This window comes from Bubalus bubalis, chromosome 1 (assembly GCF_019923935.1).
Source record: "Bubalus bubalis isolate 160015118507 breed Murrah chromosome 1, NDDB_SH_1, whole genome shotgun sequence".
NCBI lineage: Eukaryota > Metazoa > Chordata > Mammalia > Artiodactyla > Bovidae > Bubalus > Bubalus bubalis.
In genome coordinates, this window is record NC_059157.1 from 129,491,764 (window position 1) to 129,503,989 (window position 12,226).

At 35.4% G+C, this 12,226-nt stretch overlaps 1 protein-coding gene across 3 annotated transcripts in view; it reads left to right on the plus strand.

Annotated features, from left to right (window-relative positions):
- The window catches only part of DCUN1D1 (defective in cullin neddylation 1 domain containing 1), a 55,843-nt gene that overhangs the window by 29,825 nt on the left and 13,792 nt on the right, over window positions 1-12,226 (plus strand). For 2 of the 3 annotated variants that reach the window (XM_044944336.2, XM_025287729.3), the window contains exons 2-4: window positions 7,576-7,792; window positions 8,982-9,150; window positions 11,309-11,439. In XM_044944336.2, coding sequence (XP_044800271.1) covers window positions 7,618-7,792; window positions 8,982-9,150; window positions 11,309-11,439 — 475 coding nt within the window. In that variant the 5' untranslated portion in view covers window positions 7,576-7,617. Of the gene's footprint in view, window positions 1-7,188; window positions 7,350-7,575; window positions 7,793-8,981; window positions 9,151-11,308; window positions 11,440-12,226 lie in introns of those variants that run through there. The other variant, XM_006075314.4, reaches the window with a different exon arrangement.

Sequence of the window (12,226 nt, forward strand, 5' to 3'; positions counted from 1 at the left end):
CCTCATATTGAATAGTGACCTAGTTGTTTTCATATCAAATCAGATGATCTGATGTAAACATTTAAGTAACTGAAAAATTAGAACTCTTGGTACATATGGTAAAAAAGTTGAAAGTAAAATTAACTCGTGGTGGTGGGACTTTTTTTTTTAAGTTTTAAAAGAGCTGAGCTTATTTGAGTCAAGTGGCTCTTTTGATTATGACTTCATAGGTTGAGTCAAGCATAATGAAAATCTGTGAGAAAGCCCCCTTTTAAATTTGAGTGTATATTGCTCAAGTTGTGATAGTATTAGCCATGACATTTGATGAAGATAGAGAGTTCCAAATAGGATTCAATTGCTTTGTGGACACAAACAAGCTCTTGAATAACCTGCTGACTATCTAGTTTACCTAGTCACTTTAGATGTATATCCCCACCTAAGAAAAAGCCAAAACAAAAGGGGAAAATGCCACTGAAGTGTCTTTCATCATTTTGTTGAATCCATTTTATATAATTCAGTTCAGTTCAGATAATCAGTACCCAGTAAAAGTGATTAGACTGCTAATTTGCATTGTAAAATTTTAAGAGAGATTTTACTTTAAACAGTTTTTTGCTAAAGAATTCTATTTCAATCCACTTTTGAATCCCTTAACACTGAATAGTGTTCAGCAACAGAGTTTAAGTTGAAGTACATGGCCTATTCCTTTGTAATACTAAGATATTTGTATTTCAGCAAACATTCAGAGCACTTATTTATTATTCAAGGATTTTAATATTTCTAGGTTTAGGAATTGTGTAGACACCAAATTTTAGAATTCGGAGATTTCGTTTTTCAAGGATCATTTATTCCCTTTGTGAAACAAATATCCGTGATGGTTGAATGCTAGTCATTATTATAACTTCTTTAACTGTGAGACTTTAAAAATCTCATTTAATTCTTTGTTGTTTTGTTTTCACCTTCCTAATTTTTTTGTTAGTATGAGATTTCATTAGAAAAGATGTTTGTGGAGAGAAAGAGCAAATTTAAATTAGCTGCCTTGCCTGCTTGTTAGATGTTCAGGCTTTAAGTTTGAGATATGAGTTGAAATATGACTAACAAGTACTTTAAGGAGGTTATTTCTGTCCTCTTATCAAAGGTAATCAAGAATAACTTTTTAATAGAGCAGTCTTCTCTAAACCAGAATCAAAACATTTATTAATTTACAGTGGTAAGCATCTTTTGAAAAATAATTCTGAGGATGGGAAGGAGAAAAATACTTTAAACTTTCACCAGTGGAACATTTTTTTAAAACCTTTGAGGAAAATCCTTTAAAAACTACAAAACCAGTCTGGATCTTACAAGTGTACTTCTGAAATATTTTTTCAGGTGAATTACCATTATATAAAACATCATTAGGTACAGTGATTACATAGTATAGTACCTTATTCCACTTTTGACTTGGAGCTAGTGCAGCATCTCTCTAAGAAGAGTTCATTTTAACTGTCATCCAAGTGCAGGAAGTATACAGATGAATGATGAGAGCCACAGGCTTTAAGTAACTTCTAAACTGCAGATTATAATTTATGTGAATACTGAGGCTTTGGGGTTTTGTTTTGCTTAATATTTGAAATTGTACACATTTGATTGTATTTTCTGGCTATAATCTGTACATGTTTTGTTTCTTCTCTGAGTTTCGAACTTTCTATTGGAAAAGGAAACCCTGACTTTCCCTAATTTTTGCCTTTCTATAGTTAAAGCTATAGATTGTGGCCATGTTGTTAAAAACACACTATGACAGGACAGTAAACACATTTTTCTTAGAAATAGTCTATCCACCTCTTCTCCCCTATCCCTCTTCCCCAAAAAACCTAAAAGGAAGTTCTCCCCTTAAATTAGTCTTTTGGTTAGTAAGGGAATGCTTAATGTGCAATTTTTGGTCAGAATGAAAATTTTATACATTTGAAACGAAAAAGGCCGGTTGATTAGTTATTTAACTTTCCATAAAAATAGGTGAAGAAATATTGCTCATAATTCCCCTCTCCCCACAGTGCACACAGTAATTGCTCAGTGGTTGCACTTTTGCCCTTTTTGTTTTCTCTCTCACTTGACGACAGTGTAAAATAAATGGAAAAACTGCATGCCTTGAAGCTAGGCACCAGGGTTTCATTTCTGGTTCTGCTATGTTTTGGGTAAGTCTGTCTTTAGATAAAAGGAGCTCTGAGGTTTGATCTCCACATTGGTTAGAAAAAAAAAGAATCAATGATAGGCAGCTTGGACAATTAAGTATTTAACAATTAAATATCTAGCACAGAGCTGGCACACAGTAGGAGCTCAAATGTTAGCTTTCAGTTTTCTGATTATGGTAGTTGTTGTTATTTATTATTATCTTACTTACACAAAGTTATTTTTTTCTCTGGAGTATATTCTTTGTGGACTTGTAAGGAGTCCTTACTATGTTCTGGTTACAGTTCTAAGAGTTTAACTTGAATCAGTTCAGATAACCTTCACACCCTGTTTACAAATGAAGAAACTGAAGCACATAGAGATTAAGTAATGATCCTAAAGTCACACAGCAATTAAGAGGCACAGGTGGGATTAAAATCCTGCCAGTCTGATTTGACAGTCTGCATTCTTTACCTCTCTGTTGCAGGTAGAAGGGAAGAGAATTTCTAGTGACTCCTACCTAGATTCTTAGCCTGGCTTTCTGATAGAACTTTGCCCCTAGGTGAAAGTCTTCTCTGGGAATAGAAAGTAGTCTGGTTAGTTGAATTGATTTTTCTTGAACTTGTGATTTCAGACCTACAATCTGTGAGAAGGCCTTTTTATAGATGAGTGGTTTGGGATGTTGGTAACATTTGGCTATATCTGCTGGATACTATGTATCATATATAGAAAGTATGATTTTCTGGGCTTAAACCAGCTCTTCTAAATTTCAGATGAAGTTAAACTGTTAATTATATGGTAAACACATGAGAACCACATCCAGAGCTTTTAATGAAAATTATGGGTGATCATTACAGTGTTTGAATTTTTAAAACATTGTCTTTTGTGAGGTAAGACTCATCAAATCCTGAGATAACTAGAATTGAGTTAGAAAATTAATTCTTTTAAAAATATAAAGGCCTTGGTGTCTGTTTTTCTGGAGTTTAGACTGAATTTGAAACTTAAAGGGTACGAGATTGAAATTTAAGGGTGAGATTCTATTCAGAATAATAGGAATAATAAAATCTTAATTTTTTGTTTTAAAAATGCCACCCGTTAAAATTATTTTTATTTTGAAATTGTTACCTAGAAAATAATTTTCCATGTTCAGTGTTTTTCTTGATGGAAGTACTTTTGTAACTTTATTATCATTTTTTGTTTTAAAGCTTTTTTTGAGTCCCTATTCTATCGTAATAGACTGTTAAGTTCATTCACTTGGCTGTATACTTGGCTATGTCCAAAGTATTTGTCTGATTTCCCCCCCCCCCCCCCCCCAGATAAACTGTTATTTTAAATGTAAATTCCAAAGTTATTGAGTGGAAAAAAAAATTGCAGACATCTGCTAGATTTAAGTATTAAACAATATATACTGATAACCACATTTTTTTTATTTTGGAAAGATGAGTAAGTAGATGGTTTTTACTGTTCAGATTATAGTATTTCTAACTTCAGTAATCTTTGATACAATTGTTATTAGCTTTCTATTACAAGACACAGTGTTTCTCTCTCTTTCTCCCTCCCTCTCTTCCTTCTTCTCTCTTTCCCCTTTGTTTTGCTAGAATTAGAAATAATTAGGGTCAGTTCAGTTCAGTCGCTCAGTCATGTCCAACTCTTTGCAACCCCATGGACTGCAGCACGCCAGGCTTCCCTGTCTGTCACCAACTCCTGGAGCCTACTCAAACTCATGTCCATCACGTTGGTGATGCTATACAACCATCTCATCCTATGTTGTCCCCTTCTCCTCCTGCCTTCGATCTTTCCCAGCATCAGGGTCTTTTCCAGTGAGTTGGTTCTTTGCATCAGGTGGTCAAAGTATTGGAGTTTCAGCTTCAGCATCAGTCCATCCAGTGAATATTCTGGACTGATTTCCTTTAGGATGGACTGGTTGGATCTCCTTGCAGTCCAAGGGACTCTCAAGAGTCTTCTCCAACACCACAGTTCAAAAGCATCAATTCTTTGGTGCTAAGTTTTCTTTATAGTCCAACTCTCACATCTATACATGACTACTGGAAAAACCATAGCTTTTGACTAGGATATTAGTTGGTGAAGTAATGTCTCTGCTTTTTATATGCTGCCTAGGTTGGTCATAGCTTTTCTTCCAAGGAGCGTCTTAATTTCATGGCTGCAGTCACCCATCTGCAGTGATTTTGGAGCCCCCAAAAATAAAGTCTGTCACTGTTTCCGTTGTTTCCCCATCTTTTTGCCATGAAGCGATGGGACCGGATGCCATAATAATTAGGGTATATTCTGTATTTTATACATTTTATGTACTTGGCCAATATTGAATTTCCTTGAAAATTTAATAATCTCTAGATAGTTTTCACACCTGAGTCCTAAAGATTGTATTGCTTAATCTTGTTAAATGACCACCCTGGTTTGTTCCTTTTAAGTAAGCCTTAAATAGCATGTACTACATTTGAGTGCTGCATCATTGCAGTTGTCATATGTTTTTGCTCTTAGGAAGATACCCACTGGGTTTATAGTAGAAATAGAGACTCTCCATCTGTTTTTTCTTCCACCTCAGTTTTCTGTCCACTTTCTCATCCCTTATAAAATACTTCTTTGCTGTCTAAATACCCTTTTCCTCTTTCTCAAGTTGATAGAAATTTAAATCTTTGATCTATACTCTCAAAATCAGAACTCCTTGCCTGGTGCCCCCTTGTGGCCTGGGCAGAGGGGATGGGTGTGTTGTAGCTCTCCTAAATAGGCCTGGGAAAAGGGTGGATGTGTGTAGCCCACTCCAGCTTCCTCTAGGCAGCCTTTGGGACTACAGAGTTGAGTACATGCTCCCTAGTAAGAGAGCAGGTGGTAAGATTTATTCTAGGCACAGAGAGCTGACAGAGGAAAGGTCAGAGTGCATTAAAAGTATAAAAAAAGGGAGGGTGCTCGTCAGACTTTGCACAATGGAATTGCTCATTATGACTTGGCCTAGCAGAAATTTGTACTGTCGGTTCTCAGTGAGGTATCACTCATTAGCCTCTGTGGTGTTGCAAATGGGTGGCTGCAGCCCTTTTTCTTAAAATACATTGCCCCATATACTGGAAATTTAAACCCATTAAAATAATTTCTGTTTGCGTATACATGGACATTATTTATACTTTTATTTCAAGTAAGATATGAAATGGAGTTAATTCACTTATATAATTGTTATTAGTTTTTATGGATAGGACTTTTTTATCTTAGTCCCCTCAATTTTCTAATATCTTGCTTTCTGACAGGAAGTCATTAGTACAGTGAACAACTTTTTGACTGGCAGAAGTGACTTAAGCTGTGTTTGTCCTCCCTCTCTTCAAAACTCATTCAAGCCTCAGGAAATAACATGGGATTTAATATTGTATGATACACCCCTGCCACCCCCCAATAATGTTGATTGCTTTGCTGCCTCTTAACTTTTAGGAAAATGGAAATGTTTAATTAAAAAGTTATTTCCAGATTGTGGCCTGTAGTTGTTATCCTTCTAGGTTAATCTCCAGCACTTTGTGCAACATTATACAGTGGTCAGTGATGATCATAATGACCCTCAGGTACTTCCCTGTTCTTCAGAGGATTAAAACATATGTCATATACTACATCTCTTAGATACTGTATCACTTACATGTATTATATCTCTTAGAAAGGGTATATTCATGTTAAAAATAGCTTTCGGTAGCAAAAGTTGAAATCAGAGTGGTTTCCTTTCAGTTCAACAGTATATTAAGACAGGTATCTTCCTTGTCATTTGATTTCATTGTGGGTTTGTTGCAATTGAATAACATCTTTAGATACTTTTCAAGTTGGGACTCCTAGACATTTGAGAGATGTGTCAAATAAATGGGATATGAATTACCTGGTGTCCAGAAGTGGTAGATTTATTTATGAAATAACAGGAGGCTAGTAAATTTATAGTTTCTCAATTTTAGTGGAGAATGGAGGTTGAGATTTTAATGTGTAATCCTAAGCAATAACACATTTACAGAGAGAGAAGAGTATGGCTGACAGATTAGACTCTAGGGTATTAAAGATGAGGTTGGTTTTCATATTTGATTTTTGCACAGCCTTATTTTTACTCTGTGAAAGGTGGAAATATTTATATCTTCATTAGTCTTTTTCCTGAAAACCTCAAAAGGTTTATAAATATGTACAGCAAGCATTGTGGTTTATAGAAAGATTAGCAAAACTCAGATTCATGAGATCTTTCTGTTCTTGACCCATTTCTACTAATAACCTGGGTGATTTTCTTTTAACAAATTCCTTAACATTTGGGGTCTGTTTTCTCATCTGTACAATCAGGGGATTGAGGTTTGTGATCTGTCTGTCTGGGCCAGATCAAAAATGCTTGGGTTCTCAGATGTGTTGCTTAAACCACAGAACACTGTATCTATTAATGTGTGTCCTACTCCATGCTTTTTTCTCTTCATTGGCAATAATAGCTCAGGAAGAACCCAAGTATTTTGCTGAGAGATGGTATTAGGACTTGCGAGAGGGAAGAGTAATAGCAGGGAGGCTGAAATTACAGAAGAGACAGCTTGCATGAGGAGACGAAGAATGTGGCCCTTGAAACTGGGAGAGAGTGGAGGGCCTAACTGCCCTACTTTGTTTTGCTTAGGACTCAGGGCAGATGAGAAATGAGTATGTGTCAACACAAGGCCAGTGAGAGGAGGTTATTACAGTAGAGTCTGGCTAGAGAGAATGTCTGCTAGGCTCAGGCCATGGGAAAGGTAATTTCTTTAATGGTGAAAGAAGGAGAATTCTATTAAAGATTACCTTGGTTGGGAGGATGCAGGGTACTTGTTCATATTTCACTGCTTCTGGTTTGATTGAAAATATGAAGAAATTCTATTGATAATTATCTTGGTTCCTGACCCCTGTAAGGAGAAATGTAGAGTACCTCATATTCTGTTGCTTGTCACATTTGGTAAAAATAGAAAGAAAACCGGGGTTGGGGGGGTGAATAGGGTGGTTGGTGAGGTTGGGGAGAATTGTACCCCATATCCTTTGCAATGTGTTTTAGGACTGCAACAAATATCTGTTAATCTCATTGTTCCTCAGGGTCACTTGAATGTTCTGACTGGCTTAAGTAATATCTTCCCCACCACTCCTTAAGCATCCTTTGGAGCTTTGTGCTTGGTTAAGGTTTTGAGAGTTAGCTCTACTTCCCTCCTAGAGCCTTTGTACATGCTCGCAGGACCCACTTTTAGGAGAAATGCAGGGTGGGTGAACTTCTTTTGCCTCTGTCCTAGTTTCTTTTCCAAAATGACAGTGATTTTGTGTTTTAGATTTTTAAAAAATTTGCCTTATTAATAGATCAAAACATTAAGCTAAATGTTTTATTATTTTATGAAACGTGCATTGCTAAAAATGATTTAGTCAGCAGTATAGAAATACTTAGTCTTTTGTGATGTTACAGAGTTTCAGTTTATTTTCTGGTTTCAATAGAACAAGTTGAAATCATCGCAGAAGGATAAAGTTCGTCAGTTTATGATCTTCACACAATCTAGTGAAAAAACAGCAGTAAGTTGTCTGTCTCAAAATGACTGGAAGTTAGATGTTGCAACAGACAATTTTTTTCAAAATCCTGAACTTTATATACGAGAGAGTGTAAAAGGATCATTGGACAGGAAGAAGTTAGAACAACTATACAGTAGATACAAAGGTGAGTGTTTGTGACTTTAAATATTTTTGAACCAGGTTTTCCAGAGTTACGTGCTTCTTGTGAGAAATCAGATAATACAGAGGACATTAATCGGGTAGATGTGTCTAACAGAGCTCTTTAGATCTTAGAATTAATTTAAGAAATCTGAAAAATTATTTCCCTCTTTTCACTAAAATTTCTTCTTAGTGTCTTTATTTCCTTCCCTTTTATTTGCCTCCTTTTTTCCTCCTCTGTTACCCAGTTTGAGAATGGGGACTGGGGGGGACTAGGTTTTTTCCCTCATTTTCGTAAAACTCAGCTAAGCCAATTTTAAGGAAACCTGCCTAATAATTTTAATAACTTTTTAAATAATTATAAAGTAATATATACTTTTAAAAAGTTAAACAATACATAATAGATTGAATTAAGAAAAAGTCAATAGTTTCTATGTCTTTTACTTATTTATTCTCCTGAGAGAACCAATATTTAATAGCCTGGTGGTCAACTTTCTGTGTCTTTAATGCAGAAATATATATATATAGAATTATTTCAAAGTTTTTCCAAAGGTGGGATTATATTGATATTTTATACATAGCTCTTGCCCCAAAGTCAAAAGATGTGCACATTTTTTTTTTGACAAAGTTTGAGTACTTCTTTCTCCTTGTATTTGTGTCTAAATTTTTGCTGTCTGAAAAGTAAATTTTGATAGTTGGGGATTTTCTTTAATTTGAATAGCAGATGTTTGTCTTGTGATTAGAATTGAATCACACGGTTTGGTTTTTCTGGTGTTCTCTAAGAAGTGATTTCTATAGTGAAATTAAACTTCAAGGAGAAAAGAATTTCTGTATAGAATACTGTTTAGAGTTCCTTTGTAAAATGTGGATATGTTCAGTAAAAATCCTTTTTTCCCTGTATAGGAATGTCAGATTTTCTGGTTCTGTGTAAGTATGGGACTTTTTTCATATGAATAAATGAGACTTTTAAAAAACCAGGTCCTATCTAGTGCCTATCCTGCTGTTTAAGAATGCTGTTTCAGGGGTAAAGTGGCTTTAAATATTACAGGGGAAAATAACAGTTAAAACTATTTCTTCATGTTTTTGGTCTTTTGTGATCATTTTAAAATATGAAACAGAAAGCATTCCGTTTCTCAGTTTTAGGAATAGCATAGAAAGTATGGCACTAATTTCATATTGTACTGGTGTTTTTAAAGATCCTCAAGATGAAAATAAAATTGGAATAGATGGTATACAGCAGTTCTGTGATGATCTGGCCCTCGATCCAGCCAGCATCAGTGTGTTGATCATCGCATGGAAGTTCAGAGCAGCAACACAGTGCGAGTTCTCCAAACAGGAGTTCATGGATGGCATGACAGAATTAGGGTGCGTGTATAATCTTCATATGAAATTAGGTGCAGTGCTGTAAGAGTTACTGTGGAACTGGTATCTCTGCCTCAGACATTGCTGTAAATAGAAATGGGCTAATATGCTAGTTCCTTCCCATGTCAAGTTATCTGTGTAGTTAGTACAACCTGTTCGGTTCTATTTGCTTTATGCTTTTATCATTTGTTTCTAAGGGAGGTTCACTAGTATTAAAATTACTGTGCTTTAATATTTTATGTGGGTAAGTGAAGTGAGCAAGTTTTAAGTTATTTCCTAATGTGAGGTGGTGAACTCTGAATTTGTAAACAAGCTCCTCGAATTTAAGAATCTTGGAAGTTACTAATTAGTTTTTGTTCTACACAAACCTTGACAACTGATTAGCTAAATGTCTTGTTAATAAATAGATTGAAAAGTCATAGGTAGAGGTTTTACCTGTGGCCAATAGTTGTCTACATTTAATGAGGCTCTGAAAGTTTTCAGTCTGTGATCAGTGACAGGCTGTCCTTATTGTTTTTAGTGAGTGCTTTTGAATAATAAAAGCTGAACATTTGTTGAACATTCATTTCAGGAACTATGCTAAGTAAGTACTTCACCTACCACTTCATAACAGCTTTGTGATTGTAGTAATGGTTATACCCACATTTTAGAGATGAGGAAATAGAAGTAGAGAGAAACTAGAGAGTTAGGTAGTATTAAATAAAGGTAGTATTAAAGTGTCAGAATGAATTCAGTCATTCTGATTCTTGAGCGCCTGAAGGACATTGTAATCAGTCAGGGTCCAGACCAGACACACAAACCATACCAGTGATTTGAACAGGGTAAATTTTAGAAATTGTTATATTGTGTAAATGGGGTAAAAGAAAATTCTAAGCATAACAAAGGTGGTAACTGTAAGAAGCTGTCACCACCCCTGGAGCTGAGGGAAGGAAACAAGGAACGAACCTGGAAGCTTAAGAGGATCCCCACAAGGCTAAGATTCTGACCCCAGAAGACGGTGCCTGGCTACTTCTGGAGCATGCTGCCTGCTTCTCGGAGAAGAAGCTAGCTCTAAGGGTCACTTGCTGAGAGCCGTGCAAGTTGCACTGCTAGGACCTCCCAGTACACTGAAACCCTCGCTCTCTGCAGAAAAGACTGGGCTAAGAAAAATTCCTTCCTCCGCTTCCAGCCTTTCATCGCCCTCTATTGGTAGAACCTAGTGGTGAGCCAGCTGACAAGAAAAAAAATGAAGTCTCATGATTTGTAGTCCACTGCGAACAGTCACAAAGTAGGGCAAAGAAGGGTGAGTTTAAAGCTAAGAAACAGTAAATTAATATCTGGTCTCGACACTGTTTTATAGCCAAAGCCAGCCTTATCCTGAACTTGCTGGAGTTTTCTATACTAGGACTGGTTTCACTGGAACTCTTTTTTTCCCTCATTTAAAAGTGAGTTCATGTAAAATGTAATGAACTTCCAAAGCAGAATTTTAATTTACAAACTAATAATCTGGGAGGTGTTACAAAGACCATGAAAGGAAAACAAAAGCAAAAATGATTTGAAGGAAAAAAAGTATAGTGATTGGTTTGTGGAATCTATAACAGATAGAAGATTTCTACCTTAAGGAAAGTAGGACTTGGTACTTGAACCCATTTAAGCTCCTTGGAAATTGAATGGTTTCAGATATAGAAAAAAGCTTAATACTGATTTGAGATAACTTCAGTTGGAGATGGTACTTTGAATATAATGAGAAGTTTTTAAGAGGAATGCCTGTTTCCTCACCTAGCCAAGAGACCGTGCTTTCAATTTGTTTGGAAGCTAGACCTGTGGTTTGTTTCCATGTAAGGAATACTGCTACAGTTTAAACTGATGATTGCAGAGCTGATTGCTATACATTCTCATCTGTTCACTACAGCTGACTTCTACCATTTGGGTGTATTCATTGTCCCGTGAATACATAATTAAAAGTCATAGCCCATTTCTCTTAAAAATAGTGATTATTGCTAACCTTTAATCACTCTAGAAATTTTCTTCTTCCAGCTAATCCCATACTTGTTTATATAATTTAAAAAGATATTTTAATGGATTTTTAAAAAGAGTTCTATGAAATAAACTGTTAGAGGAATAAATAAGTTTTTGATTTATAAAGAAAAAGCTTATCTTTTATGAACTTAATTTTGTATAGATGTGACAGCATAGAAAAACTAAAGGCCCAGATACCCAAGATGGAGCAAGAATTGAAAGAACCAGGACGATTTAAGGATTTCTACCAGTTTACTTTTAATTTTGCGAAGAATCCAGGACAAAAAGGTTTAGGTAAGAATTTTTAAAAATTATATTTGGTGTTTCAAATACATTCATCTACATTGACCATGTCACTTTTGTTTTGTAATTGAAAGTTCTGTTTTGAGCATAAAGTTATTATCAGCTACTGAAAAACAATGAGAAACAATGAACTTCTAGTTAACCAGAAAATATCCTGCCTATTCAATAATAGGGTTACTCTAGGTACTATATATGAACCACTGATTTATTTTTAAGAACTATAATACAGGAAATAGTTATTAAAATTCCACTGATATAGGTATGTATGTTTGCTTGTTTATTTTTCAGAAGATACTGTAGGATCTTAGGATCATAAGTTTTTCACTGTGTATCTGTTGAAATAGCATTTTAAAATTTCTGAGTCTTAGAATGTGACTCTATTCTTTTTTGTAAATTCTTTTTGATTTGAAGTATTTGGAAACTGTAAGAAAGAATAAAAAGGTGATTTTTATTTATCATCTTGTCCCAAAATAGCCACTGTTAACAGTTTAGATCAGTCAGTTTATACTGTAGAAATAACCACACATTTGCTCTGGGGATGATGGCTGAGGAAGTGGAAGTAAAAGCTTCAGTGCAGATCATTCAGAGAAAGTAGACAGTAGCACATAATACAAAATAATAAATATGAGTATGAGGGTTTTAGATAAAAGGAGAAATGAGTAAAAGCAGGAATGGTTGGGAAGTGCTTCCTGGGCAAGAGGGAATGTGAACTCAAGGATTTGATATTTGGCTGGGTAAGTGAAGATGAAAGATGTTCCAGGGAGAGGGTAGTTATAAA